Source organism: Melospiza melodia, chromosome 9 (assembly GCF_035770615.1).
Source record: "Melospiza melodia melodia isolate bMelMel2 chromosome 9, bMelMel2.pri, whole genome shotgun sequence".
Lineage (NCBI taxonomy): Eukaryota > Metazoa > Chordata > Aves > Passeriformes > Passerellidae > Melospiza > Melospiza melodia.
The window spans coordinates 12,849,718-12,877,427 of NC_086202.1; the positions used below are offsets into that span (position 1 = coordinate 12,849,718).

Consider the following 27,710-nt stretch of genomic DNA (forward strand, 5'->3'; position numbering starts at 1 on the left):
TCAGCATAGCAAAAAGTTAAGTTAAACTGTGTCAGCCTTTCCCAGAAAAACTTCCACCAATAAAATCCCCTGATGGGAGGATTGTGTTGTGCCACAGGCAGCCCCTAGCCCACCTCTCTGCTCTCTCCTTGACCTGGCTTCTTTGCACTGCTTTGCTCAAGCTGCAAGAGGTTCAGAGCAGAGGTCTTGTCACCTTGTTCTACGTCAGGCCAGCCCTGACACTGTCTGAAAAGGCCACCTTGCTGCTTGAATCCATCACAGCTCTCACTACAGCCTCAAAGGTACCAGTATTGCAACAAACACCTCTGATGGGAAATTCCACTGCTGCTCTTGCAGGAGATTCACAACCCCCCTTGTAAAAGAGAAACATCCACTCACAGATGCCTCAGGGACCCTATTGCTTCACACCATGATGTTACAATCCCAGAAGAGGAAATATAGGATGACACTGAAAGATTTTGACCTTGTGGGATCTTTTCATGACATTCTTGGTCACAAGGTTGATCCCGAGGACCTGAACTCCTTAAAGCCCAGACTGATGAGATCTATCAGGCAGACAATGCTTCTTTGATTCAATACATAAAATTTGGCTCAGCTGGGGAAAGGGCTGTCAGGGAAGCCAAGACAACAGGCAAATCCAATTCTTTCAGAGAGAAAAAGCAAAGGAAGAACAGACATTTCAAGGAATGCGCTAAGTGGGTGGAAGACAACCTACACAAAGTAGCCAAAATCAAAGTCTCCTTTGAATGGTAAGGGAGGGGTATTAGGTGGCAGGATAGACAGCCAGTCAGATTAAGAAGGATGAAAGAACCTGACTCATCCAAAACTAGCCTGGACCAAGTACTAGAGAACATGCTGCAGGAGAGTTGACATTGGGAAGATTATCATGTTCTAACGGTGCATTTCTACCCCAGATGAAATGTCTCATTCAGCTGTGAGGGAGAAGAACACAAAGGGATAATGCAATAAGATTTTGGGGAGTGTTTGGAGTACATGATAAACTTACTGAAAAACTGCTAGCTTACATTTCCAGGACCAGCTCAAGAATTTGGGGGAAGCCATTCAAAACATTCTGAAAAATAATTTCATGAGCAGACACATAAAACTGCTTTGGTGAAGAGCAGGCCGTAGTTGTACACAACTCAAACCAGCTTGTGGGTGTTCCTAAACTCCCCATGCTAGGAATAACACATCTATTCAAGTGTGGGGAGACCAAAAATCAAGGCTATGTCTTCGTGAGAGGACATGACCCATAGCTACCACTTACAAGTGAGCATCTTCAGCATCAGAGTAGCTCTTTCAAATGTTGCTTTGAACCTCTGTTGCTGCCATTATGCCAATGTGCATAAATGATTTAACATGTGGTTGAGCAGAGAGAAGAACCAGATGTGCTCATTTCCAGGGGAATGTCCTGACTCTACCGGAACAAAGTCATTCTCTTGTGCACTCTGTCTCTGTGACTAATTCAGTGTTTTATATGATGTGGAACAACTCCAATTGGAAGAGCTGAGGAAGAACCAAAATACCCTATAGCTGTGGCGCCCATAAAGCAAAGAAGTAGAAAAAGGGGTTCAAATTTAAAAAAGAAAAAAAGTATGAGTTTCTCATATCCTATGCAAGCATTATATCCCTTAAATATTGATTAGAGAAGGCAAACTCCTAACACCTCCAGCCCTATTCTGCAAAACCAGATTTTTTTTCCTGTTTTTATTGAAGAAAACTTTCTTATTTCTTATTTCTGGTTTCATTCAACATAAAAGGATTTTATTTCAGCTTTTGGTCTCTTTAAGGCTTTTGTTTCAGCAAGAAAAACTGAAAATATTTAAAGATTGGGCTCAGTCTGATCTTCTTTCCCAGATTTTTCACTTAGGTTGCCAAACCAAAAGAATGGATCGTCCCCCATGACCCTGCTCACAGTAATCCCCTCTCTGCTGTGACTGCCAGCATAGATAGCACATGTTGATAGCTCCTGCATGCTGGATGCTTCCCACGGCTTCCATGTACCTATCCTGCCTACAGGCACATTTAACATTTTCTATGAAAGGTTTGACCTTGCTGTCCTAAGCCTCAACTTATTTTTCCATGCTGGATGCCTTGTTTTTTGATTTTTTTTCTAAAGGTTTTTAGGGAAAAAGGAATCAAGAGAGGTCTTTTGGAAAAAGTGTATTTTGACAGTACTAGCAAATTCATATGATAATTTTGTTGGCACGAGAACACCCCTTATGAAGGGGATGATGAAGATTAGCAAACGAGTGTTCTGGAGGACAAGGTAAAGTCTTTCTCCTGATCATGAAAATGCTTTGCTAAGTCAGAAGTCTCTGAAAGTACTGTTTGCCCATAGCTTTCATGAGAAATGAAGAGTCCTCCTTCATTGAGCACATCCCAGCCCAAGGCAGCTCTGTCCCAAAATAGGGCAGAGGTAGCTAAGGAGTGATTTTTCCTCTAATCATTTCTCTGAGAGGCAAAGGATTGCTATGTCACCAGGCACATCAGGACTAATGGCAGGGAAAGTCTCCAGCACTCTCAGTGTTTCTGCTGGAAATCAGACCATGTGGAGGAGGAGGAGAAGGAATTTTCCATCTTGAATGAAGGGGAGGAGAGGAAAGCAGAGACAGGCCAGGATGAGGGGAAGACAAAGACACAGAAAAACAGGATGAAGGGCAGATCAGTTGCCAAAGCTGGGGACAACAAAGGGCAAGGAGCCTGGAGAACCCCATTTCCACAGCCCTAACATCCATATGCTGTCAGATGGACATTGGGGACTTACAGGCAAGGGAGGTGAGCAAAGAGGGCCCCCCAGCAGTGTCTAGTGCCAGAGGATAACACCCCACCACTGCTGTGAGCTCTTCAGCTCACACAGAGACACTCACATTGGGCTGAGAATCAGGGGGTGCCAAGTGCCAATGATCCATAGCCTCCACCTGCCTAACAGGATTAGTCCCAAACCCAAGTAAATTACCTGGAAAAAATACCCTCTGCACTCAGGGATGAGTGACATTGGGTGTACAAAACTTTGGAAATTGCTGCACAGAAATGATGCCATGCTAATTTGGCACCAGCACGTCTGCCTCATGAAACAAATCTGTAATCACAGGATCACCTGCAGTTTTTCTCCAGCAAGACCTCTGCCCTGCTCAGTCCTCGGGATGGTTCTGCTCCCTGAATGCAGCATTAGTCATCATTTCTTTTCATTACCATTCAACTTGCTTCCCCATTCTCTCCTACTCTCTTCCCCTTTATTTAGTATGCTCCATCCAACTACTGCCAGCATGGATAACACTGGAAGTACCTAATCTTACTGCCCACCACTCTCAGCCTCTGACGTGCTTGGCCTCACATTTCTGCAAGGCAGGGAAGTGCTGTCTTCAGTACAGCAGATGGGGGATGGAGGCTCAAGGAAGTAGAGACTTAAAAGTCACAGAGAAAATCTGCAAGAGCAGGAAACTGAACATGGGTCTTTGACCACAGCTCCCAGGATGAATCCCTGCCCCAAAGAAATCCTATCTCTCTCCTGCCCTGCAAGAATAAATTTTAATCTCTTCCTGAAATTGTTTCTGCTGTTCATCTGTGGAGAATGCCTGGCAAGCACTGAATTCATTGCATTCTTCACAGGATGACTGGAAGAATGTTCTTCTGAACAGACATAGGAAAATAAGTGAAGAAAAAGTTGAATCTGAATGTCTACTTCTTGTGAGTGCCCATATCAAGACTTGCAGATTCTTGTTTTCCAGTCCACTTAGTCCTGTGTAGCACAAAGGTATGCACAAGGGAATTCCTCCTGACCTCCTCTTGTTGCTGGGAACACAGATCAGACTTCAGGTTTGAGCTGGGCATCCAGAAAATGAGGAACACAAAGTCACTTGCCAAGTGAGAATATTTTAGCTTAAGACTCTGGAATAAGAATAGTAGAGGCAGGAACAGGACCCAGTTCTCCAGGGCAACGTTTAACAGGCTTCACTATAAGACTACTGTGATTTTTTGCAATTACCTGCCTCATTCATTACACACTTTCCAATTTTAACAAATAAAGTGGGAATCCTATAGGAAAGAGTCTACTTTACTCCATGCTCCTGATCCATCCCCCAAACATACTGCATCTCTGTGCAGTGAATGAGGCAAGCACACTCTGTTAAAAATGTGTATGATTCTTCAATTAGATATTGCATTGAAATGCACATGTGTAACAGGGGCAAGGCTGAAGTGCAGAGATATTTCTTACATTCTGTGTGCTAGATTTTACAGTTAACGAGGACTCTTTAACTATAGGTTTGTTTTTACTGCACTGTATTGGCTTGTATGTCAGAGTCTGCAGTAGTATCTGATGCGTAACATGCACGTTGCACATGATCAAAGGCTTGAATGTCATCTTCCTGCCTAGAACAATGACTGCCTAAAGCAGCAGGAGCAGAAATTATCTAAAGGTAGAGTTAAACAAACCTCCTTCTCCCCTCTGGGGAGAGTAAGCAGTCCAGGTGAGCAAGGCAGGAGGGGAGAACAGCCTGCTTTGTGCTAGACGGGCAGAGAGCTCCACATAAAAGCAGAGGAGCTTTGCAGAAGCATGTCCTGACTCCCATCACTGGAGACTTAATGATGGTAATTCCCAAAGGATGATGCATGCTGACAGGCTTTGACACAAACTACCCCAGGATAATATTAATATGTATTAAAGGCTCAGGCAACTTTATTGGGACGGGCTTGATCAGTAACACATTTCAACAGAGCGTCTCTATCATCTGTCGGAACAAAAGTAAGGGAGGGAGAGAGAACACACGCACAACCTCACCTTGCTTTGGGAATGTTTTAGAGACAAACAAGGTCAATCTGTGATGAATTGCACACTTGGCACAGCTCAGATGTTGGACCAAGGACGCTCCACCACAAATCTGAATGTCACCGTGAGGCAGTTTATGTTGGACTCTGTCTGCATGATCAGCATCCTTAACCCTCCAGCATGGGCCAGACACCTCCTGCACAGCCTTTCACTGTGCATCTGGAACACCTACCCCTTGGAAAGCAGAGGAGAGGTGCTTAGGAGGCAATGTGGGGGCTCCGCAGTCACAGCACTGGAGGAAGGGGGAGTGGAAGAAAGAACCGCGGAAGCCTTTGATCATCTGTAATGTTAATTCAAGTGTTACACATCAGAGACTCTGCCACAGTAACTAGCATATAAACAGGAGTCTAGTGTTAACAAGGAGGACTTCTTGAATATGTTTGTACATTTCTGAGTTAAAGCAATTTCCCTACTCAACAATACATGACATAGTGGAAGGAGTTCAGAAATAAACCAGCCTAACATGCTTAGACCTTTAATAGAATTTAGCTTCTTAGAACTAATTAAATGTTACTTAAATGAAAAAAAATTCCAAGTACTTGGGAAAGGTGCCAATTTGACAGCTCTGGAGAATGAAATAATCTAATCATCCCCAGAGCATGGGCAGCAGCAGGACAGGCTTCCCCTACTAACATGCCTCAAACGTGACCTGGAAAGACTGTTGATAGAAATGGGGCATACAATCTCTCTGGTCTAATGACTCCTTACTTTTTCTGCTGAGACTGCTAAAATGGTTCCCACTGAGTACCAGCTGTGGTGGTGATATGGACACCTGTCTGGTTGGAATGGTGCTGGGACCTGCCAAACTCCTGTCATTTGCTAACCCTCCACCAGAGCCCAGTGACTCTCAGCTCATTGCTCAGCCCGGGCAGCGGGGGCTGATAGACAGCAGCTTCCCAGCCTGTCCCACCTTGGACATGCTCCACTCCATCCCACAAGATGTAAACAGGAGGTGCTGTGTTTAGTCTGCAGGTTTGGGCTCTCACTGCACCAAAGCTTAGACTCAAGAAAAGTAAGTCTCTGGCTGATGCAGAGTTGAGGCTGGGATTTTTAAGGCTCTTATTTCTACCCTAAGATAGGGAAAAAGTCCACAGGAGGAAAAGCTTGCTATGTCTCCTCCACAGTTCCTCCATTTACTTGTCTTTGCAACATGCCCCTGCATTGCAGTAATGTGCTTTCAGCCACCAATTCTCCTTGGAGCTCCTTGCTGTGCCTGGGGTCCCAAGCAAGGGAGGAGAAAAATCTTCTCTGGGCCTTGCTGTGAAAGCTTAGCAGGGCTTGCCAACTCAGCCAGCCCAGGCTGCAATGGACTAAACCAAACACATCTTGCCTCCTTGGAAATTTTATGCACCACAACTTCTTTTACTTCTGAAGCAAAGCCACATAAACCTCCCCCTCCCTTGGTCCCAACACCACAAGGAACGGCTGAGCACGGATCAAGTCTTCCCTTGCATACTAAGCCAAGAGTCTCAGACACTCCCACATCTCACAACCGGGTGCTACTCCTCTTGTCCCAGGCTGCTTTCAGCCTCCCTTCCTCCTCCTTCAGCCTGTCCTCCTTTGTACTCAACACAGGACAGGGCAGGGGCCAGCAGCAGAGCTGCTTATGTCAGACAAGAAGATCCAATGCATTGGCCTTGTGTAGGAGACAAGTGAGGGAACTTGCTTCTCCTCCCTACCATCTGAGCCAGCAATTCTTCACCTTTTCATCTCACCTACTCCAAAAATCTTACACATTTTTCAGCACCAAAATAAGAGGCATGAAAACAGGCAGGTTCATAAGGGTTAACATGTCTGTATGGTGACATAATTATTGCCATTCATCACTGTTTAGAGGTTACCTGACTACTCTACACATCAATATATTTCAAGATGTGATGCAAATGCAAACAAACACCCATGTTTGGAGTTAACACAGTCACAAGATCCTGTGTATCATATGTTGGCAAGCACAGGAACCAACAGCAAATGACCCACCCTTAAACCTGACTCTTTGCTGTTAATCATTATAGGAGCATTGCACTTTCCAGTCAGAACAATCAAAGCAGGCTCTTTGAAAATCCCTGCACGAGATGGGTCTGGCCGAGATCAGCTCCTTTACAAGTCATACAGATTCCAAGGTATGATGTCCTCCAGACCTACGAATGCAGACTACAGAATGCCTTGAAAACAAATCATTGGAAGGCTAACTGCAACACTGCAATGCTGAAACAACCCCCTGTCTTCAAAACAGAAGGGTAGGCAGGAATGCCACAGTTGCAGTGAAGGCAGAGACATACTGCACACATAGTCCCTCAGAAATGGGCTTTTCTGCATTAACACATTCCCTCAAGATTTTTTTCCCACAATATGCTTATAACCATAAAGAAATTCAAGGGTAGAACAGCGCTACACAGTCAGATCATTACTGCATCACTGCTCTAGGGCTGACCCTCGACTTCAAGCAGATGGGGATTTTCCAGGGAAAATCTGTGACACCAAGAACATGTGGGTGCAAAAATGTGTGGGTGCTTCAAGCAACCACAAGCTTTTATCAAAGAATCAATAAAAAAGAGCTAAAACTGAAAGGCATTGCTCTCTGTGCTGCTCTCCTGTTAGGGATGATCAAACTGAGATCTTGGCTCTGCAGGATCACAGTCCCACAGCTTTCCAGCTCTTCTGCCCTGGCTCCATTCTTGTTTAGGTCATTCCACTCTGCCTCCCCAAATTCCTTTCTGGAAAAAATCAAGAATAAATACAGTCTGTAAAGTGTTCATCGACTTCAGGAAATGGATACTACTGTATTCACAGATGATGTCTGAATTTTCCAGTCACTTATCTTTTTGAGTTCCACCAATATAAATAGCAGCATTTCACCATTATTTTTGAGGTCATAATTACTGAAAATATTGTGCAAGAGCTATGAGAGATGTTGCAGTAGAAAATACAGGTTTGTTACTCTTTTAAAAAACATAAGCCCTTAGCAAGATAATTTTTAGGTCACAGTAAAGGAGGAAAGGGGAAAATCAGGAGACAGGTTTTCTCACTTGTAACCAAGGTCCATGGGCTGCATAGGGGTGCTCCTCTGTAGCAAAGGCTCCTTCTACGCCCGTTGATACAAATGTGATTGCTGTATCTCCTGTAATACTTTTATATGTAAAGTGCCGTCCATGTAAGAGCCTTCCCCTGGGGAATTAAACACATGTGCATGAGTTGAGAGGGCATGCACAGCATTCAACACAACTTCACTATTGTTTCTGCCATCAGCATGGGAAACTATTTTGAAGGCAGCAAATATATATTTTTCAGGAATATAAGAATGATTTACTCCAAAAAGCAGGTGATGAGCCTCCTTCTGAGGCAGGGAGCTACCCCTCATCTTCCCCCTTAATCTTAGGACCTTGTTACAGACCTAGAATCAATTAAAGCCACTTCATGCCTATCCCCATGATGAGCTGCTGATGTATGTAAAGGCAGGGGACTGACAGTTTTCCAGCAAGATGGAAACTACAGAAGAGAATTCAGACTCCACATTGTGTGGGAATGTGAAGACACATTTCTAAGAAGGCTCATTTCTGTGACAACACCTAGTAATCAATTGTACTGGTGTTTGACAAATGTCACCTGTATTAGTTAAGCAAATGCCTGGAAAACACACACACAGTGTGTTTTGACCATTTACATGACCATCTACAGTATTACTTCCCTTGCATGCAAATGAATGCATTTTCATTCAAGGGAAAATCATGGCTCTCTCTGTATTTCAGCTCAGAGCATCTATGACACCCATGCATGGCTTCTAACATGCAAGAGGGAGAGCTTCAGGTAATATATTTAGTGCCTACCAGAGTCACAGTTGCTTGGTGAGTTACTGCTGGTGAGATGAGCTAACTGATCAGGACAGACTGTTCACACATTTGTGATGTAAAATAAAATATGTTTGCATTAACTTTCCCATTGGTTTCTCAACAGGCCCAGGCAAGTGTGCACCTGCTGCTGATAACTCTGATACTACCAACATGTAACTCATTAAGCTAAAGTAACTCAATCACCTACAATCATTTGTCTTGACACGACAGTTCATTTTTATCTTAAGATACTAGAACATTTGCACAGGGATTTTAAAAATAATGCTGGCTGAAATTATGGAAAACTAGAAGCCAGTGATATGCACAGACTGAACCTTCAAAAGAAAATGTGTAGAGTATGCACACAATGTGTTGCTCCTTCAGTCATGTGACATAATTTGTCTAAAATCCACACTTGTATGCATAAACTGATTGCAAACAGGTTTTGCACAACCACTTATCTGAGTCCATAAGTCAGAATGAATAACTTAAGGATTTCTTTGACAGAATATGTTAAGACATCCCTTCTTTATCACAGGGTTGCTAGCATTAGACTAATAAAAAAGCCCCTATACTAACCCTGTCCTGCTTCGGCACTCAAAAGACACTGGAGGATGTAAAAAGAATGAGAAACAATCTTAACATGATGAGCATAGAATCATGCAAAGAATCATCTGTTTTTAATGTGTTTTGGCAAAATATCTAAGCTCTGGCCTTTACAGACCCATTGCATGCATGTCTGTATGGTGAAACAATGCCACAAGGCAAAAGCAGCGTGTCAGCACAGGCTGTGGAGGAGGATGGCTCTGCTCACTCACCTTAGACAGAGCGGGATGAGCGCTCCGGACTCCTGGTTGAATTTCAGGTGCACGCTCTCCAGCTGCCTGGTGCGGATCAGCTCGTGAGGAATGATGGCTGCTGAGCTCTCGCTTTCCAAACTGTCCTTACGGCTTCTGAGAGAACAGACAAAATGCACAGCTTCAGGATTCCAGTACTGTGTGCTATTTTGATGGCAAATATGGAAGGATTTGGGGAAAAAACTGTCATGAAGACAAAGACACATCTGAGTGTTCACCACTCCCGCAGAGACAGAGCCTCACTCAGACTACCAGTCCCAGCATGCAGCTCCTCATCCTGGTTTGAACCTAGGATCTGAACTGATGCATATACATGGTGCATCTCTTCCCAGTATAAAAAAAATAAATTAATTTTCTGGAAAGAACTGCAGCAAAACTAAAGTCTCCAAAACTCCAAACACTACAAAATTGTTTGAAAGAATTACTACGTGTGTCCTTCCTCCTGCTTTTGCTTTATCTTCAGGATTTTTCAGGCAGTGGCCTACAGGAAAGACTTGACCAGTCCTTTGTGCCTTTTTTTTGCACAGTTCAACCAAAAGGCTTTGAGAATCTCCTGGTTCATCCAGCACCAAATGCAACAGCCAGAAGAAAAACTCTCCATGTGACAAGCAGGAGATTCATAGATCCTTCTGCCTTGTAAGTCAGGCTGCTTTAGGACAATAGTAACTTTGCTTTCTTATTCCTTCATTTCTGCAAGACCAGCATATTCTGAAGCTACAACATGGTTATGTTGTTACATGATTAGGAACTTTGCCAGACCAAATCCTCTAGATAATAAAACGATCTATCTCAAAATACTTGATCATAAACACTTTATATGTTCAAAGAGCACCAGCATGATCCCTTACTTGACAGTCTGGAACAAAGAATAAAGGACAGGATGGGTTATGACTTTAATGGATGACATGGACTGATGAGAAGTGTCTGATAAGTGATTTATATTCTTGTCACTTGGCATTCCACAAGAATTTAACAGAGGTAAGACTTTGTTAAGATAGTTTCTACAGTACAGAATCGCCAGAGGAGAGGGACAGGGAAAGCAGGAGGGCACTGAGATTCCACATTGCAATGTACCTCCATTGTGCCACAAGAACCAAAAGCCAAACAAGGCTATCAAGCTGTGGCTCCATTTGGGAGCATTGTTAAAACAAGCCTGGATCCTTCCTCCATCCAAGCTGAACTGTCTTTAGTGTACATCTGGAAATGATTGTAAAGAATCAGCTTCACCGTCATGAGCTGACCTAGATGACACCTTTACTTGATTTTACCTTTGAGAGCTGTCCCAAAATTACTCCCACCAGCCACACACATAGCAGTGCAGTTCAGTGTGAATTTCAGTGCAGATCAGCCTGTTGCTTCTGCCAGGTCACCCAGGCCCATGTGAGCCCTTCACCCATGCTGCTGAGTGCCCACTCTGAAACAGCTAAACTCTGATATCTCATGGTCCAACCTGAAATACACTGCATGGCCAGGTCAGAGACATGCAGAAAAAAGATAACAGAGCAGCTCAGCTCTCTGCAAGATAAAAACTGTAAAACATGCCCTATTTTCTTCTTTAGCAACACACAAAAGTAGTAATGAATCCAGCAGGGACATGGTACATCAGGCTACAGCTTATGCACAGGGTGGGCTGAGGGACTGACAGTCAGCAGAGTGTCAGTTTAGTGGGTTAACCCTGAAACAAAGACACAACATGCTTTGTAGTCTACCTGTGGCACTTAAAGTTGTGTTTAATCTACTTCAGCAAACATTTTATAGCTCTTTCTAGGTGGGGTCTTCAAAGAGTGGAGCAGGCCAGCATTTTTCAGGCTGATTACCTGAGAAGTGCAGTTACAGTTGATTAATGATCAGTTGACCTTAAGCTAAGCTTTGTCTCAACTTCCTTATCAGATCTTATATACACAGTGAGCTGTGGGAAAGTCAGCCTGTGGTCTCCAGCTTCCAATCATTCATTTATCAGCCCCTACCAAAAGGGTCAGCCATTAGCAACGCATGATTTTCAGACAAGCCATAAACTTGCACTCCCAAATGCAGTTCCAGAGTTTAGGCACTGTGGAGTGGATCAGGAGTTTTACAGCAATGTTACTGCTACAGACGAGAGACTGTGCCCTGCTCACCTGGACTAAGTGTGCCACAGCCTCACAGGCAATCCACGGTGTGAGATTTGTGCTTCAGCAGGACAGAGAGCTGCAGGACAGCTCCCCACAACCCTGGGCTCCAAACCCACTGAGCTGAAGGTGGGTTTTTAGGTTTCCACCATGCTAGCCAGTACAGCTGTGAGCACAATGGGGCTGCAGTCCGGAGGGAGAACAGCCTCCGGTTGTTAATGCAATAATAGGAATGACGACAATAATTCTGGAGGCAAGGGGCAAAGCTTTCTGAGTCTTATTAAAACCAGCAAGTGCTGTTTGTCATTACATGCTCAAGAGAAGATGTTGACTAATGTATAACTATCAAATGGAACTGTCATGACTTTACGGCTGTCAATAATTATGACTTCACATTAATAAGTAACCAGCCCTTCTGTCAAAAAGGTGAAGCAAAATGGTAGTTAATTCTGTGAATGACATGAAAGGATTAATCCTTTCCAAAATACTCATACTCTGTGTCTCTTGTTTCCCTTCAGAGGAGCTCACACAATTTCAGGTATTTAAAATGAAGGGTGAAACTCCAATAGCAGAAACCAAATAACCTTCGGTCTAAGGTAGACCTTTCTAAACAAGAATTGCATGTAGTGGAATGCACATAACATATTAGGAAGTCACAGTGCCATCATTTTCAGGCTTGGAAAAATGTTGCATGACATGGGGACTAAGAAAGACCCAGTAAAATTCTCTCTTTGGGATTGGACATCGTTGTGCTGACCCTTCCAAAGGGTGATCACCCAAATGAAGGGTTAGCAGGACCTCTAGGTTGTTATTAATAAAAAGCTCATATCCTAACACACATTGACATCCACAGCTTGTAGTTTTCAGACTCAGAAAAAAATGTAGAAAAAGTTTGCTTTCTAACACTAACATCCCTGGTTTTACGACTGTCAGTTACCCGTAAGTCTTTGCTTCCTCCACCCCATCACCAAATAAATCAGCAGCAAGAGTCAGTGGAGTTTTACTTGTTATGACTAAGATCTAGCTGACTATCACAAAAAATGTTGCAAACTTTGTCTATTCCAGATTTAATACTTTGTCCAACCCCCACAAAAAAATTCATGTTTCTCAGTGTCCAGAAAAAACAACTCTGCAAAAGCCAGGGCTGCTGCATTAGGAAAGGCAGCAGATTTAAATGGAAGCAGCATGCCGGAAATGCCCCAGTTTAAAGACTGCACATCTAGTGTTTTGGGAAACTGGAGGGGAGTTGGAGGAGATTAAAGCACATTTCCCTCTGATTGGGAGCTTGTGGGAGGTGTAAACGTGGGCAGTTGTCAGATTAATTCTTTAGATGATTACATTCTTTTTGTTTCTTTAAAGCTGTTTGTAGTTGGGTTTGATGTCTCCTGTTCTGGGCAAGTGTATTGCTGCAGTTACCAAGGTGACTTTAGCTGACTTTCAACTATTTTTTCCAGCTTCAGTTATACCAGTAGTCTGCTTCTGGGTGGAGGAGAGAGGGAGGAAATTATGTTTGTTGTTTTTTTGTTAGGTCTCATGAATGCTGATTAACATGAACTTAACCAAAGCCATAGTTGATTTTTTTTCTCTTTTTCTAAGAAAGAGAGCATGATCAAGCCATTGTAAAGGTGTCCAGTGTGGTCTGCAGCTTCCCCAGATCTGTCAACAAGGGCAAAGGGCCTGAGGAGACTCTATGTCCCAGCGTGCTGTGCTCCTTCTTGATGTGAGAAGGCCACACGCTGGAACCTGTAGCCTCCCGGGGGCCCTCTCTTTGTATTAAAGATGAGGGTGGCTGCAACCTGCTTAATTTGATGCCAATTAGCAGCAGCCCCTGGGGATCCTGGAAAATCGCCAATGCAATCACTAGGTTGCACAAAGTTTGGATGTCCCCTCCTTATAAGTCATGTTTATAGCAACTCCTCAAGCAACCACTGGCAGTTATTTTATGGGATTCAAGAATAACCAGGTTGATTGGATTAAGAAAGGTTTATTTATTCTTGCGTTTGCGCTTTGCTTTATGATCAGAGCGCTTGATCTCATGGATCTGTTAAGGAAGGAAGTCTCAGTTCCCCTCCAAGCTCTGTTGCTGATATGGAGCCTAATTTTGCTGCATTTCCAAGCTACCTTACCAGGTATCGAAACCACAAAGGACATGCTGTTGGAAGCTGGCCATGGCAGGGGCCCTTTCCAGGAGTGAGTGCCCACTGCCTCACTGAAGTTAGTTTCTGTTCTTGCTCCTAGCTCCCTCCATATAAAATTCAGTACTGTGAGTTAGCAAATGCAAACCACCAGTGCAGGGCTTGCACAGCTGAGAGAGAAAGGTCGGGCCACTTTTCCTTTTTTCCCCTCCCGCCCCCTCCTTCCACTCCCCCTTCTTCCCTTTCCAACCGTGGCTGTTTCAAACCTCCTCACTCCCTCATGAAGATATGGTCAAAGATCACTTAAGTGCCAACAATCTTTCAGTCTCTTTCCCACAGTCTCCCCTGAAGGGCAAACCAGCAGCTGTGGGAAAGAGCCCTAAGCACCTTGGCACACAGAGTTCCAGCACCCGTCAGGCACGCACAGAGGCGAGTGCAGAACTGGGGAGGACATGGTTACACAGTTCCTGCCCTGGTCACACTGAGACAAGCCCACTCCGAGTGCTCAGACTTGGGTGCTCCTCAGCCTGGTTAAACAGGATGGTGACGATGTTCTGTGTGCACTTCCTGGCAGGGAAGGGCTGCTCGGACAATGCCAGTAGCAACAATCTTCTTGCCACTCACATATCCCTTTGGAAAGCTGCATAATAACCACTGTCAGAGCTTGCAGGGGCCAGACTGTTCCAAGACCTGCAGCTGAAGTGGAATTGAGAGATTTAAGCTGTGCCACTGGCACCCTGCAGACTCATGAGAGAAGTCAAACAACTCTTTTATGCTTCAGGTTCCTTGCCTGTAAAACCGAGACATTTTTCCATGTAGGGACGTTGCAAGGATTAAGTCAATGTTTGCAAAGCACTTTCGGATTCTTAGATGGGGAAAACTATGCAGGAGTGCAAATTAATAGCATGGTGACTGCTTTGCACTTCTACTGACTCTGGTTTTCCAGACATTTACTTTCCTAGTTTGCAATCCTGTCACCCACACTCAGCCTCACGCTGAGAGACACTCCCTAACGTATACTGCCTCCCTCCATTCAGCATTCCTGACTCAACCAGCATACCACTGAATGGCGACTCGATGATAGAGCATGCCTAAATAAGCAGGACTGGATTGGAAACTTACTGCTTAGTGGTTGCAGAATCAGAAAGCCTAGCCAGAACCAGACAGCTTCAGAGAATGCTGAAATGCTCCTCTTTATGTAAAGTTTGCCTCCAAGAACTGAAGACAGGAAACCAGCTACAAAGACAACAGCTTCCCTCTGCCCAAGCAAAGCAGAATGAAAACCCAGTGCAACTGGGAGAAGCAAAGTGCAGACTCGCCTCCAAGCAAATCCTACATTTTGGTATTACTGGCAGAGCTTCCTCAGAAACGCTGCTCAGATGGAGCTTGTTAATGTGCACTAACCCAGTGTTGCTCCATTTTGTGCCCTATTTACCAAGAACTCCAGGAGCAGTGGACTCCAGCCCTGGAAGCAGTGCCATTATTACTCATGTGCTCCAAACCAGGCACACCATGTGATAGTCTGGGGTTATCCCAGGAGGAATTCTGGACACAACTCCTCCCTCTTCCCACGAGGGGAGGGCAACCACCTGTGATGCTCAGAGTGCAGAGCTCCAGCAGGTCACTGCCAGGACAGTCCTGCCAGCCCCACCTGCCGGAGGGTTGTTCCCTACTCTGCCAGGAACCTGCCTTCATTTCCTTGCACAGCTGGAAACGGTTCAGGGCTGGATGGAATTAGCACATGGCTACAGGGCTACCATATGTTCAGGTTTCCCTAGACTCAAACTCTCTTTCTGCCTAGAAATTGAATGCAGATGGGACTTGAGGTTTCTGTGAGTCCCTGGACAAATGGGACATCATACATAAGGGACCAGCACAATTACCTGGGAAATCCCAGACAGAAATTTGAGAGTCAGGCATGATCCTTCTTGAGAAGGGGAAGAGTTATAAATAGCAGAGACATGATGGAAAAGTCTTATCAAATTAATACAGACTTTGGAGACCCTTTTCTATCACTCAAACCTAATGTTCAGACACTGGGGTGTGCGTGGGCACACCTGAATTCTGGCACAATGAAATGCAACAATCACAGATAATTTTAGCTTCAACACATGCAGTAATGCAGTGTGCTAGCACTAGGTTTCTACTCCATGCCTTGACTCACAGTGGAACAGTCTGAGTCAGCCAAGAGGCAGAAAAACATCAATTTCAGCAATGCTGCATGATCAAGGGGGCCCTTGAGGGGTGGAAAAGGTCAAGAATTCCCCTATCCCAGTGCTGGCTCTCACTGCAACTGTGGCAAATTAACTCTGCTGTCCTAATCTGTAACATGGAGATTCTACTCACCTACTGCACAGGAGAGCACAGAGCTAATTACCAGAGACAACCAAAGACTCGGCCCCAGAAATTATTACATCAAGAAATTAAATAGTGATCGAAGCAAGACTCCACAAGTGTCACTGAACTTTGACATCTGGAGCTTCCAGCCCACTGAGGGCTTGACAGCAGCAGTGTTTAGTCTGACATTTAAACATCCCCTACGGGTAACAGTTCTCTGTATCCAGCAAGAGACAATCTGCACGACTCAGAGGACTGGGAGCTTTGCTTTTCTGTGTGTCTCAGCAGCACCTACTCAGCTGATGGGTCCTAAGAAACAAATAATGTGCCACTGAAACTCACACTGGTATTCATGCACATCTTATTTCTCCAAGTGGTAATTGAGAGTATTCAGTTACCTATGTTCAAAATGATTAGTCATGTTTCCAAAGATTAATTCACATGTTCCTTTGTTAATACGTACAAACTGATTTAATGGCTGTTTATGAACTGAGCCAACAGTCATTTTGAGAAACAGATGTCCAATGCAGTTTTAAGCTTTAAGTGTGCTTTTATTCATATCCTTAGGAGAAAAAGGGCTACATAGTCTACAGTAATAACACTAATGAATCAAAGTACTACAGCTGCCCAGCAGGGTTTTGACAGAAACCAGCTTTTTCTCAAAGGAACTTTTTTTTAGGACTCTGGGACAGTGAACAACTGGTAATATGCATGCTTAACATGTCAGTATATGCTTTGCTGGAGCCAAAATACTGAATCAAGTCCTATCTGCAACCAAATAATATGAGGTTTTTGCATAAGCACTGGAAACTGTAACTATACAAAGACTGGGAAATCTATATGGAATCTGGATCCTCTACATTTTATACAAATAAATATTCAAAAGCTTGAGTGTTTCTGATACTATTTGTGATGCTGAATGCAGAACAGGTTGTCTGCTTTAAACCTTGATAGATTATTGTGTGTGGGTGGTAGGGTTAGGATAAAAGAAAGGGAAGAAAGCTACTAGGAAAGCAGTTGGTGGTTGCAAATCCATGATAAATAAACAGCACATTCCTCTTCTACACAAAGCCCTTAGAGTCTGTGTCAGACTTTAACATCCTACTGTCAGCTGGGTGCAAATTTGACAGCCTGGGGTTCTGCAGCGCTCCCTACAGAAAGAAGATTTGAAACAATTTGCCATGCCCCAAGAGAGTGTTTTGGTCAAGTTCCTAAAGAACTTCTAATGCACTAGTTATTCACAGGACCCTTGCAAAGAACCACAGGTTTGATTTTTTATGATTTGGTGTGTACAGTGCAGGATATGATTACACACCAGCCTGCTTCCTGTCAGCCAGCACCTCGTAATCATTAACATATTTATCCTTGTGGTGCCTCAAGAAGATGACATTGTTATTAGTCCCATTTTATTGATTCAGAACTGAAGCTCAATAGCTAAATTACTTGCCTTTGACTACACAAGATTTACAGCACAGGACAGACCTGAGTCCCAGCCCTACCAGGACCAAGCAATGCAAGCAAGGATTGCACCAGAAGGACTAGATCCATGTACAGAAATGTCCTTCATCTCAGATGCTGAGGAGTTCTATGTAAGAGTTATAACTGCACTGGGTTTGTGCCTTTTGTGTCTCAGCCTTTACCCCTGCAGGTACCTGCAGGGAACATGGATGTAGATACATTACTGCATGCAAAAGCTGAGCTCCTAAGTTGCATTCCTGTGCAGCAGCTGGAGATGAGAGTCTCCATATCATGCTCTTGTACTTACTGGACATTGAGCAATTTTGCTCAAATGCATGAGACATGCTGAGACAATGTGTTAAGGAAGGCGGAAACATAACAAGATCTTCCTCTTCTGCTTCATCTATACCACACTGTTCTGGAAAATGTGTTGACTGATCAGATTTAGCCACAGTAAGAGTAATCATCAGGTCTGATTTAAGTACTAGTTAGTCAGAGATTGTAAGTAAACACTGCTTTCCAGCACAAACCACCCCTTTTGGTATGGTCAATGCACTGAACAAGTCCCATTGTATCTGCTAGATGGAGAGGAGAAACAACTGCACAAGGAGAAGAAGACCTTTCCCAAACTCCTCTCAAAGCAGCATCTAGTAGGATGGAGGAAGAAAAGTATCAGGACACACTGCTGTTTTAAGCTGAGATTTCCCCTATCTCTCCAACAGTATCACCACAGTAACACAGCTGATAGCAGTCTTTCCTTAACTGAAGTACTTATGGAGAAACAGGGGACCCATCAGTTTCCCCAGTGGCAACCATAGACCTCAGAGAAATGTACTGACCTCCTAGGAGGCAAACATTGGGAACCAGCCATTCCTGCCACTCAGGCTTCAGGCAGGGTGAGTGTGCAGCTGCTGCAGGTAAGAGAGATTTGCAACAGAGAGCACTGTTACAGATGTGAGGCTCTGAATTTGACCTGCCTTCTTCCGTCTCAGAACAGTTAAAAACCCAGGTAAATATTTGTGTGCTTCATCTTAGACCTCTGCTAACCTTTCACCACTCTGTCTCAAATGTATCTCTGTTTATCTCACCCTGAATAACGTAAAGCTCTCTTATCTAAGCATCAACTGCCTCCCAGCATTAAGGCTTACCCATCAGCTGCCTCCTTGACCTGACGTGCACCCAAAATGTTTGTGGTCACCCTCAACCACTGGGGACTCAGAGCTTACACTGGGCAAGCAGATGCATGCAGGAGCCCAGCATCTGTGAGAAATCCTGCCCAGTACTTTTGAGCTCTCCAAGGCTGGGTGTGATTTGTGCAATTCACATGGTACAATTTTATATTTATTTCAGTGGGACCGACCAATGGTCCAATGTGACCAACCTGCAGGCAGAGAAATACTCCTCAAAACCTGAGTCAGATCAGAATTTGACTCCATATAATTACTATATGGCAAAAGTAAGGTTATTCCTAAAGCAATAATAAATTCACTTGAGATTTTTTTTTAATGTAAGTACCTCTATCTCATATTACATATTAGCAAAAAGAATCAGCATTTGACACATCATACTTCCCCCAAAGGATTAGGCAACTCATAAACATTCATTTATTCGGCAAGTTGGAAGTCACTCACAAAATGGAACAAGTAAGGACAGTAACAAGAAATATTTTTCTCATGAAATGTTCGAATCAAGAATGAAACAGGAATTGAAAGAGACCAGGGTACTGTCCCTGCCTGGCACTACAGGGAAGTGCTGATCTCATGCTGATCTTTACTCTTGAAAGCAGAAGGCAGAGATGTTCATCAGAGACTAAGAAACCAAAGGAAATACCAAGAAGAAAGAGTGCAGCAAAGATGTGTGTCTTTCTGTATCATTTAGATGAGAACATTAAAATTGATGGGAAGGCACTGAACTAGCACCTGAAGTCTAAGAGGGGAAGGGGAGAAGCCCAGAAAGACAGACATACAGATAATAGATTCACTTAAGTCAGAAGTTACAAGAGAGATCTATGGGCCACCCTAGTCCCACTTAAATCATCTGTTAGACTACTGCTATTAGAGACCCAGGTGTTATTGGCATGTAATTACTGACAGAGCCCACCTGTTTAAGCAAGGCAAGATCAAAGTCACTTAAAAAGAAATCAATATTTTAGCTGAAAGGTTTGTAATTATGAGCTTGAAAACAAAATATTCAGGAAAAAACATCAGCAGTCACCTATGCCACCTACCTCTACTGATACCATAGCACTTTTCAGCACAGTACTTTTTATAGGGATCACTCCAGTCTGAATTCAAACACTGAAGACCATGAACAGCAGGTTGTACAGAACAGTCAGAGCCACTGTGCATTAGCACAGCTTGTCCAAAACCCCTCTAAAAAGCTGCCCTCCTGAGTACTAGCCCATTTATCCAGCCTGAACAACTCTTCTCCACCCATCTTTGCACTCTGCAAGTGTTCACTGCCAGCTTTCCTCTCCCCTTGCCAAGTCCTTTCCCACTCCACCTTAACTCTGTTTTCCATGCTGAGCTCTTTAGCCTCCCTCAGCCACCATGTGAATGTGCAGGGTGAAACTCACGGTGCTCGGTCGAGGTTCAACCCATTCTGTCTTTGTGCATTGATTGGAGGTAGGACAGGTTTGCTGTTAATCTCAAGCCCTCTCCGCAAAGTCTCCCTGATTTGCTCTGTATCTGCAAAGAGAATTTTTTAACATGATTTAGAATCCCCAGAAACAACATAGGCACAAGAAGATACCAGGTGTGTTTCATCTAAACTCTTCCCCTTCAGAAAGAAGTGTAGAAATGTTATGGGGTAACACTTAACTGCACTTTCCTGAACTTCCTTATTTCACTTTATAATGTCAGCTTGAATTCCCTTGTTTGGGCTTCATTGTTATGTCAGGCAAGGAGAGCTGGAATCTTTGGTACTGAGTCCTCCCGATGAAGAAATTCTGAGTAGTTTTGTAAATTTTCATAAATGAGGTGTTTGTTGGTTCTCTAACTCTCATAGAACCTCCTGACACTTCCAAACCTTTGTACTGGAAATAATTTTTCCCATTAGGCATAAGAGGAACTTATTCCTTTCCCAGATGAATGTATGAAGGTTTACTAGTTTTTTGCAATTGGCTTTGGAAATCTGTTGATTAATTTACAACAAGATTCATAAAGGGAGGGATTTTTATGCAGGGCAACCTTTAGCCTCAAGCTCACATCTGAAAATAAGCTGCAAATTATGCAGTTCAGATGCAGTCTTTTTACTTCTGCCTTTTTCTGAAACATCTACTGGCCAAATACTTTCAATAGGAAGCTTTCCTGCCTTTCTTAGAAGTTTCCTCATTTATTTTTGAGACATGTGAGAATTAGGTAGAGAAAAAAAATCCAAATTATTTAAAAATCTTTTGAAGAATATACAAATTTCATCATGTATACCTCTCTTGAGCTTTTCATTTCAAGGCTGAGGCAAAACAGCCTTTTTAGATCTAGTGCAGTTCAAAATACTTGCACAGAAGCCAGAAGACAGGCTGTATGCATTAAACTAATTTTTACCATGGATTTAAGAACAGATGCCATTCCTGTGGAAACCACTGTTAATTCCAGGAAATCTCAAGCCCTCAAATTTTATGTTGCTTCACCCATTTGAAAGGTAATATGCATAATTTCAAGCCTATGTAATGGCTATGACATCTCTACCCTGAGAAGGCATCTCACTGCAAAGGGAAACTCTACGGTTTTTTAATTCTTCTTTTTAGAGTTCTGCATTTGCACAAATTCCTTGAGCTCAGCTGCAGCAATGTGCAGTCAGTCCAACTTGCTTCCCAAGAAGGGATAATGTTAATAAGGAAACACAGCCTGGGAAAATGGAATTGCTTCACCTTGCAGGTGTTTACAGTCCTGGTTTCAGCAGGTGCTCAGTTTAAGTTTGCAGATTCAGATTACAATTTGCCTAAAAACTCAAAGAAACATTTAGACAAAATAATGCCAAGAACTCTTTTCCTCTCTCCTGCCTTCTTCAAAGAGGCCAAAATCCATTTTGCTGCCCTGAGACACACCAAGCCTCCCAATGGCAGTGGAGTTTGTTATGAACTCGAGGATGCAGCACGGCTCAGTGCACTGCCCAGACCCAGCAGAACAGAAGCTGAAGGGCCACGACAGTGACCTGGCCCAGGACCTCTCACCTTTCCCAGACAGCCGCCGAGGCTGGGTCCCAATGCAAATGCTCCTGCTGTCTTCATCATCCTCTGGTGGCCGGCTCAGGTCATCCCAGGCACATTTGGCACTTACTCCACTCAGGTTTGAGCCATCTGTCTCAATCCCTTTGTCGACTCTCTCCTGCTTGAAAAGATTCAAAACACCAAGACTTTTTTTAAGCGTGGTTTGAGCCTGAGTTGGAGCCCTACCATGGCACAGCCCAACCTTCACCAGCTCCTGCAGATCCCCTTTTGTGGGCAATTTCCACTCTCTGGAAATTGTTGTTGTGTCACACTCTGTTGTGTCAGCAAACAGCAACTGCACATTGAGCCAAATCAGGAAGCCATTTTGAACTAAACAAACCTTTTCCATAGCAAGTTGGTCTGAAATCCCACCCTGTCCCCACTGCTTCACTATGTGCCCCTAACAGGCACAAAGCAGGGAGAGAGAAAGGTGGATACCAATGGCCTGGGGTGTGCAGGATTGCTTCTTTCACTGTTAGCACTGATTTACACCAACTTGAAATATTTCAGACACGAAGCACAGCTTGGCAGCCAATCTCCTATATGTCAATGATAACAAACCCCTGAATAACTAAGGTTCTCTTTCCAACCTTACCAAAGTGTCCCACAATGAAAACAGCTCATAGAGAGACCCATTCACATGGGTTCATCATTTGCAAACTGCCCAGAGAATCCCTGCTTTCCAATGTGCTGGGGTATCCCCATAAAGGACAAAGATGCAAGTTTGGACGTGCAAGGAGACGCAGGTCTGTTCCCAATGTCAAAGCTTTTGCATAGCTTTCTCTATTGGCAAATAAACAAATTCCCTCCCTTGCAAGCTGGACTTTCCAAGCACGTAACCAGTGTTTGGGTTTCAGAAGGTGTCACACACCAATCATAAGCAGCTGGATGCTCTCAGGCACCAGGCATTTTCTTAAGGACATGTGCATCTGTTGCCAGCAAGACTGCCCTAAGCTACAGCCGAAACTTCTTCAGGAAGTTCCACCTTCTTGGACATGGGCATCAGTCTGAATTTCCACCTGTGACCCACAAGGGGGTAATGTTGAGCCGAACAAACTCGGGGCTGTGCTACACCGAGGAAGGACTGGCACCTCTTCCCTGGCACCGAACCAGCCAGGCTCGCTTCCCCTTTTCTGAAGGGGTGTTGCCTCTGGTGCTGCTCAGTGGCACCAGCAAGATCTGCATCTCTCTGCACACATCTGTGTCACCTCGAAACGCAGGCAGTCCCAAGAAACTTCAAAGATTTGAGGCGAGAGCAGAGTGGTGTCACACACAGTGGGAGAGGATCTCTCCAGCCCATGTAAGTACCCTCTGGCGTGATATTGCCACTGAAGATGAGATTGTGCGAACATTTTGCTCTTTGCAAAATCTGTCCCCAAGAAACAGTTTCCAGACGAAAACCTAAACCCATACACATCCCTCCCCTTGCCCAGCTGTGCATGCTGCACCCTGGGAAGAGCATTGCCTGTTCTTGTGACCATTCAAGAGAGGATTTGAGTAGCTCAAAGATAAACACAAGCATTCAGGGTGTGGTTGCACAGCGGTTTAAGTTGATGTAATTTGCAATGACTACAGTCCCACCCTCCTCCATGTGCTCCTATCCCTTCCCTTGAGCCAACTCTTTTTTTTTTTTTTTTCATCTGGATCACCTCCCAAAACCCTCTCTTTGGCCCAAAATTGAGGTAGGAGCCTGTGGCTGACTGCAGGATCAGAGCAGTCTTGACTTAGACTTAAGCATTCAAGAGACTGCCTTTCTTCTGTTTTTCTCCCCTTGTTAGGATCTTCCTCCAGCGTCAGGGGAAACTGGCTTCTTGAAAACGTAATAGGAAAATCTGAGAAATAATAAATCTGATGATTTTCTTTTGTTTTATCCTAAACATAAAATTAGTTGTGTCACCCAGAAATAGAAGTTGTGGGGAAAGAAATAAAAATACATCCGTTCCTACATATGCAGACAATGCTCTAAGTGAGATTTAGCACGTGGCTCCTTTGGGAACCCTCCATGGTGCTCTGTGAGGACCCAAATGAGCTGGCTTGGGGAGGTGTAGCTTGTCAGCGAAGTTATTTTTTATCCCAGTCATTGGGGAAGCATGGGAGAGCCACCAAACCTGCTCTCGAGCACGGAGAAGAAGAGGCCAGAGGGCTGTGAGGCTCTGGTGGGATCTGCTCCCCCATCCCTGCAGCCAGGGCCCCACTCCCAGGCAGACCCTGCGGACACAGTGCAGAGCCTCGGGGAGGGGGAAGGACTCTCATCTGCAGCTCAGCTGCCTTGCAGAGCACTTCCTCAGGGGAAGAAGTGCTGCTCTGTTGGCATCCCTTGGAGATCAAGGGGAGCTGATGGAAACGAGCTGGCTTAAGGCAGCCTAATTTGCATGCCTGTTTCATAATGTTTGCAAGTATTGATGTTAAAAGGGGAAAAGTAAAAAAAAAAACCCAATCGGTGTAGACTCATAGCTCTGGCAATGCACAGTTCTACCCCACCTTTAGCCAGCAAAGATTTGCCTGGACTGAGGAGCTGTTCTTCCTTCCTTGAAAGGGCAGCATGAACAGGAGGCTGGAGGAGCCCAGGGCAAAGGAGGTTCGGCTCTTTCCTTCCTCAAAGAAAGGATATTTCTGTCCCATTTTCCTCTCAGCATGTGGGAGGGATGCTCTGAGGCTCTAAGTCATTGATCCCTTTTTAAACGAGCCAGAGCACTGCAGTGTGACCTGCAGAGCGGCAACCACAACTCAGGAAATTCAAATCAGCTTTATTCTCTTCTGAGATATCTGCTAAACAGAAGCAAAGCACTGAGAATCGGCACAGAGCTGGGGACCGACAGGAATTGTTTGACAGTGCTGCCAGGGAAATCTGAATGGCCTACAGGGAAGCCTGGCTGAACAGAAAACAGCCAGCGTTGCCACAGTGTTAATTGCCGACATCCTGGGATGACATCTTAGTTGGGATCCATTCTCAGCAACTCCGAACAGAAAGTACAGCTGCTGCTGCCAGGGCTGAGTTTAGGCCTCAACCAATTCCCACAAGACACAATGCAGCCTCCAAACAAGCTCTGCCTGCTTCCCAGGCAGACAACATGCTTGCTGGCTCCCAAGAAAGTTGTCCAGTTTCTCTGCCTGTTCCCTCCCTCCCCTCCACCTCTCTTCCACGGCTGCCTTTCTGGTCTCACACACGCTCCACCAACACCAAGAAAATGACACTTTATCCTTTCCCCACTAATTAGAGCAGAAGGCACATGACAGGGCTGAAGGCAGCCTGGCACAGCCTTGCTCCCTGCACTCAGCAGAGTCTCTCTGTGGGACTTGGGGGCAGATTTTGCTCTATGAATCCCTGGGGGCTGCAGTAGCAGAGCAGGAGGGAGGTGTGCACACACACACCTGCCAATCTGCACTTCTGCAAGGACAAGAGAGAACAGAAACAGGAATGTGCTCCATGTGAGGAAATCCGGAAGGACCACAGACATAGCAGCTTTCAGCAGCAGGACACATTGGTGAGGCAGAGGTACTCTTTTATTTGCCTTAACTTGCCTTGGCTGACTCAGATTCCAGTAAGCTGAGCTATTTTTCATTTACAGTAAATTGAAGAAAACCTTGTTATCATTAGGAATCACCAGTGTGCAGACAACAGAAACACCTCGAGGAGGGGAGAGGGTAAGGTTCTGGAAAGTCTGAAAACTTTACGGGACTTTCAGTTGTATTAGCTCCCACATTGTGGAACATTTGAGGAACATTTTTTTGTGTTTCTCAGACTGGGGTTATTCTAGATGAACAAATCCTTAAAACCAGTAAAAGTAGAATTTGGTTTTGTTCTTAAGCTTTCAAAGTAAAAGATGCTGTGATGCAACTGAGAATAATCAGATACAGACATGCAGACCATAAGCAACTGCTTGTACAAAACATGCACATTTGCACGTGCCCTACCAGGCTGAGCCATAAGTTCTCTGTTAAAGGCAAATACTCAGTGATTCACTGAAACATGGCCAGCATCACACTGGATTTGCTGGGGACACATGCACTCCAGTACCATGTATTCCAGCTCTGCTGAAGGGATTGCAGAACTGTCTCCCAAATGCATGGATCAGGAGAAGCCCACAGTACAGTAACCTCTTCATAGAGGTACTATTCTTATCTTTAAATTTCAGAAATTAAATTGAACTCTGAAGAAGAAGGGTTAATATCTCTTTCTGCATGGATTATTAATAACTGCATGTGGTACTTTTGGGTTCCCATAATTTCTCAGTCCACACTAACTACTTGGCCTCAAGTGATATCCTACAGGAATGAACTACACTATCACATTTGCTGTGAAAAAATAGTACTTAGTTGGTTTTGAGATTTCTACATGTTATATCTCCTTACACTTGCACATAAAAGGAAGGAGGAATTTCCTGGTGTACCATTCCTAAATCTTGTATTATTCTGTCCTTCATCTTCTTTCTTCCTCCTTTCTAAAATATCCAATCCAATATCTCCAATTTGTCTCAAATTGGAGATTCCATTTTCCTAGTCTCTCTTCTCTATCTTTCTTCCTAGAGTTGCCATTCATGTAGGACTGGACGAAATCCCTCTTGAACCACCTCTAAGAGGGCAAAGAGTTTCTAAGACTTTTCCAGGATTATTACAAACATTGAGAAGATGCAAGCACCTTTACAGAAAATATTAGAACTGTTGTATAACAGTTGGCTGCTACAAGAGACATGACATTTTATAAACTAAAGACATACTTGCAGATGTGGGTCAATCTCGAATATGGTCTCTCCTCTTCGCATGTCTGTTATCAGCCAGGGGCCTCCAGCTCTATAAAGAAAGACAGGTAATGAACCAAATAAGCCTTTTAATTAGAACTTTCCAGCAAGGTCCTCAGAGTGGACCTATACTGCAAGGAAGCACAAGATAAGGGTTTAAAATAAGCCTAGAAACCCCTCTATGTGGTGTATACATCCCACAGCATGCATTTGCCCTTTACATTTTCCAAATAAATAAATAATAAAAGCCCTCCATGACCTAGCAATTAATCAGCTAGCGTCTGGCAGCACCCAGACATGCACAGCGGTCGGGACTGACACAGGCTGTTGTCCCCTGTGCAGGCCCCCTTGCTCACACAAGGCTGAGAGGGGTTTTAATCTTACAGGAAACAAACTGGGACTGAGAAGTCCAGTGTAGCCCAGGTCAAAGAAAGATGGGCAAGGCATGGAGTCAAGATTTATTCCTCTATTACATATCTAAGAATAGAGCAGGGCCCCAGTGGGACTGCACTTTTTGCCAAGATTGGCAGTCACGTTCAGTACCACAAAGAGCTTATTGCTCTGATAAATACTATCACAACAGACATTTTGCTCAGTTGGTACTTCATGGCCAAGTACTCAGAAGGCTCAGGGAAATCTTTGTTATCATTAGCAATAAAAGTTGGAAGGCTCAAGGTGTTTCTCAACAAAGGTGATAGGAAACAGATTACTGTGAAGATTAAATACTCAGAGACTTCAGTTGGGTCATAGTGCAGCCAGACTGCAGAAGTCAGCCTTAGATAGTGCTTTTCATTTGAAGTAAAAACTGAAGTCTTTTGGAACTGCCCTAAAAAATTCATTTTTTTCATGAGATACTTTGTTATTGCGGTCAAAAGCCCCCTCCTCTGGCCTAGTTTGTGTTAGTCTCCTAAAATATCTAAGAGTGGGAGCAAAAAAAGTTAATATTTTACAGGTTTTCAGATGCATGGATAGCCACTTGTTTTTTCACATCACTTTGGAAGTTGTGAATTATTAACTGCAGGGGTGTGACCTGCCACAGTTCCTCACTGGGGTGCAAGAGATTTTTACCCCAATTCCACATCAATGGCTTAGTAGCTTGCAGCTTTGCCTTCAAACAACGAACATTTGGGTCTCATTTTTTACCTTGGAAAGGTGCTTATACCACAGCACAAAAGCAAAAAACCAACATGAGAATAGACTGAGAAGTGCTG

The 27,710-nt window shown here is 44.1% G+C and overlaps 1 protein-coding gene across 2 annotated transcripts in view; it reads right to left on the reverse strand.

The window, feature by feature from the left end:
* The window catches only part of SUFU (SUFU negative regulator of hedgehog signaling), an 87,878-nt gene that overhangs the window by 14,767 nt on the left and 45,401 nt on the right, over nt 1-27,710 (reverse strand). Inside the window, exons 6-10 of one of the 2 annotated variants that reach the window (XM_063163310.1) lie at nt 26,479-26,551; nt 21,725-21,878; nt 20,129-20,240; nt 9,477-9,611; nt 7,858-7,996 (exon numbers count right to left, since the gene is read on the reverse strand). In XM_063163310.1, the coding sequence (XP_063019380.1) occupies nt 7,858-7,996; nt 9,477-9,611; nt 20,129-20,240; nt 21,725-21,878; nt 26,479-26,551 (613 nt within the window). Of the gene's footprint in view, nt 1-7,857; nt 7,997-9,476; nt 9,612-20,128; nt 20,241-21,724; nt 21,882-26,478; nt 26,552-27,710 lie in introns of both variants that reach the window. The other variant, XM_063163309.1, reaches the window with a different exon arrangement.